Source organism: Halyomorpha halys, unplaced genomic scaffold, assembly GCF_000696795.3.
Source record: "Halyomorpha halys isolate HHAL.00 unplaced genomic scaffold, Hhal_1.1 Scaffold75.1, whole genome shotgun sequence".
Classification (NCBI taxonomy): domain Eukaryota; kingdom Metazoa; phylum Arthropoda; class Insecta; order Hemiptera; family Pentatomidae; genus Halyomorpha; species Halyomorpha halys.
Window position 1 is genome coordinate 201,601 of NW_027112173.1, and position 3,852 is coordinate 205,452.

At 30.3% G+C, this 3,852-nt stretch overlaps 1 protein-coding gene across 8 annotated transcripts in view; it reads left to right on the top strand.

The window, feature by feature from the left end:
- The window catches only part of LOC106692880 (putative leucine-rich repeat-containing protein DDB_G0290503), a 38,434-nt gene that overhangs the window by 24,390 nt on the left and 10,192 nt on the right, over positions 1–3,852 (top strand). For 4 of the 8 annotated variants that reach the window (XM_014439100.3, XM_014439104.3, XM_014439101.3 and 1 more), the window contains 2 exons: positions 2,091–2,299; positions 3,286–3,345. In XM_014439100.3, the coding sequence (XP_014294586.1) occupies positions 2,091–2,299; positions 3,286–3,345 (269 nt within the window). The remainder of the gene's footprint in view (positions 1–2,090; positions 2,300–3,285; positions 3,346–3,852) is intronic. The other 4 variants (XM_014439105.3, XM_067050178.1, XM_014439107.3 and 1 more) reach the window with 1 other exon arrangement.

A 3,852-nucleotide genomic window follows, 5' to 3' on the forward strand; every position in this document is an offset into this window, starting at 1 on the left:
TACTTTTTTCACCTGTTAAAACCTTTCGTCTAACACTAAAACTTCAGGAAAGGTAAGCAATAAAATAGTTATAACAAGAATTCATCCTTAAATATATGTTACTGGACTCTTCCAAAGGCTCTCGTGGTCCACCTGTTGTTTGCAGACTACCGGTTGTGAATCACATAAAGGTGTCTTATTGTAAGCTAATAGCCTTTGTAAATATCCTCATACTTTCTAAATTTATTGTACCTCAGAGCTTAGGAACACCTATAGACATGCAAAGTATAGGAATCGTACAGATGCTAGAGCATCATGCTGATTTATACATTATGCAAGCTCCTGTCTGTACCATCTATGTACTGATGAAGCTTCTAATTTGATATAGTCATATTATTCGATAAGATAAATCTGCAGGTTTTCTTTGTATTATATCTTTAAAGTATAATAGTCTCGATTACCAACATCTACTGCTTGATTCTAATTTTAGAACAAAGAAACTTATTCCATAATTTGTCTAAGGTACAAATGTACAGTTGGCCTATGTTTAAGAAAATACAATATATAAAATTGTATAGACCCTTTATGTTAACAATGCTTGTAGGTAGGTATATTGAACACATGCTTAATGAATAATGTCTATTTATCTATTTTATATTTTTAATACATTTATTCTATTTTTTTCTTAACCTTAATATGCATGGAAATAAATTTCCTTTTCATTAATTTATCTACTTCTAAATAATTCTTGAAAGATTCTAAACAAAATAATCATTTAAAAGTGTGGAATATATTGTTCTTGTGGATTGCTTTCACTGTCACTGAAACGGAAAGGCTGTGTCATTTGATATTTGGAATACCATTGTACAATTACCTAACCAAAATTATTTATACTATAAGGGTAAGCTTATTATATATTATTGTAAAGAATTATCATTTATTTTTTGTTTGGCGGGCTGAAATGCTACTGCGTTCCCTAGGCATGAAATAATTAGTTTTGTTACTTACTGCCTTCAATTAGAAATCTTAATATACGTGCAATTCAAAACTTTACTAAATCTTAGGGTAGCCACACTGGCAACTTTTTAATCAATAAAATTGAAAACTCAGGCGATTATTTAGCTGTGGCAACTAAAGAATTCCAACTCCAATTTTCTTGGAGACTTAATAAAATAGAAAGTTGGTTGTATAGAAATTAATAGAAACAGGAAAAATGGAATGCACATATTCACTCTTTTACACAAACTAACAATTAAAAAATTGCTCTTTATTTTTTTAAATATCAAACAATTTATAAATTGTTCCTAATACAATCTATAAGCCTTATGCTAATCAATGGATGGATCTGTAGCGACTCCACTGCTGGTCTATAATGTAACTACTACGTTAGGTATATATATATATATATATATAGAGAGAGAGGAGGTATATATCTTAAATTGGAGTCTGTCTATGTAACACAACCATCTAGACAGACCCATAATTTTCTGTATTTTTCTCTCTTCCTTAAAATGAGAGCACAAATGCATGCAATCTCGACAAAATCCATTTTGAAACTGATGTCAAGCAACTATTCAGTTGCCATTGGGCATTTGAAACAACAGAGGGCCACTTCTAACCAACTGGATTTTTTAATCACAGACTAAAAAGTTGCCAGTGTTTCGATAGCCTTAATGACGTCTCTTAATGGATGTGACAACCGTGCGGATTGTGGCGCAGGTCCTAGTGAGCTCGGTTCGGAACGTTATGGATTCACTTCCCACCTAGGGGCAGTTAACATTCATTTATCGGTGGTCCCGAGGAATGAATCTTAACACTCCCACCTAGTACATAGCAACAACTCAGGTAGACGCCAGGGGTTGGCAAAAAGGACCACTTGCCAGACTTGTTTCCCCCCACCAAATACCAGTACCAGAACCATTAGCCTTAATCTCATACTCTTAATATCAATGAAGTAATTCTCTTTATAAAATTATTTGTCGGCAGTTTTGTATTGTTAATTTTTAATGAAATTAAAATTTTCAGATATTGATAATTTTTTTCTTTTTAGCTAATATGAAAATTAAACTGCTTTGTTACATAATTTTTAAAGAAGAACTATGTTACAACAGGTAAAGTGTTCCCTGCTGCAGAAGAAGATGGAGAAGTGTTTGATAATAGGTACCTCGCTGATCTCAAAGCCGGCAGATGTGATGTACAGTACGACCCCAACCGCATGTCAACATTGCAATACAGAAACTCTCTTTGTCCTCCACATTTGAAGTCATCCTACCCGGCGGAAACACAGTTCATCAACTCTATTAAAGAGGATGATATTAAGGTAATTCCTTATAACTTGAACTATCTCAAATAATTATTAGGTAATAATAATGAGATATATTGCACCCAGAGGTCTTTTTTCCTTCAGTGAAGTCCATAAAAATATAATCTATATTCAATCCTAACAATCATTACATCTATATCTATACCTATACCTCTAATGTTAACCGAGATTAAGTGGTTATCCAGAATTCTTTACTCAAAAAAATATGTTTCTTAATTACCTAAATTTCTCTTAACTCCTTGACAACACATAATAACTTAAATAATAATTTTTAATTATTAAAATCTTGAACTTAATCTGTTAAGGTTTAACATTTCGACCACGGTTGAAGACACATAATTGTTAAACTGTTATGGCTTGGGGGCAAGTATGATGATACTTTATCTTCATTGAAGGTCACTTTTCACCTTGGATTGTCCTGAACTGTGTTTAATACTGTCCTAGCTTCCACCAGCTATGATCATGCTGCATTTTTACACTCCTTCAAATTATTTTTTTTCGAATTTATTGTTTTAAGTGTATACATTTATTTACTTATGTATTCTTTTATTTCATACTCTTCCAATAACATTTTTTACATGTTCAAAAGATTTTTAAACATTTTGCTTTATTTAAAAAAACTATTTTGTTTAAAATTATTTTGGATTATTTCATGTTATCTTAATATTTTATAGAAAATGTGGTGATATGCATTAACTTTCCAGAGTCCTAAAAACCACAAAACATTCATGTATCAGCTGATTGTTTACATAGATTCTGTGGTGCACACGGGTGACGACAATAGTCATACGAATTTAAGAGTAATAATAACGATTTGTCCTCATCTCATTAACTTTTTTAGTAATATTGGCTTTAAGTTTTATTATAAATTTTTATAATATTCAACAAAATTATTTTTAGGTTTGTTAAATAAATGAAAAATAAGTTTTTTACTTTTAAAAAAAAAATCAAGCATACACAAAATCATTATTTTGTATTCTTAGGACCAACCTGGCTTACCTAGCATAATTCCTGAAAAAGATAATGAAAATTCTGGTGTTCAAGTATGTTTGAAAATGTATATCATTTAAAATTTACTTATTAGTGAAATAGTTTGACTTATATCTCAAACTAGCTTTAAATTTTAGTGATAACTAATCATTGTAGTTTATGAAAATACTGTTTGGAGAAGATTGTTGGGGAGGGGGGAGGGAGAGGAGTGTGGTCAGTGCAGTAGTTTGTTTGTTTATTAAGAAATTAAGGCGTAAAACCCACCGGTCATCAACACCAACACCCCACTCATGTACATACCCAGTGTTCAATTATATAAATGGAAAAAAAATACATATATATGTATAAAATAGATAGATAAAAATACATAACATATAAAAACCAAACACATTATATATAAAGTATACAAAAAATACATAATATACAAAAAAGCATATATATATATATTGTAATATGCTCTTTTTTAGTGAATAGTATATTTTGATGTTAAAAGGGTTTTGATATGTTTTATTTTATGTATAATTTTAATATTGCTATTTGTTATTTTAAATTATAAAGCA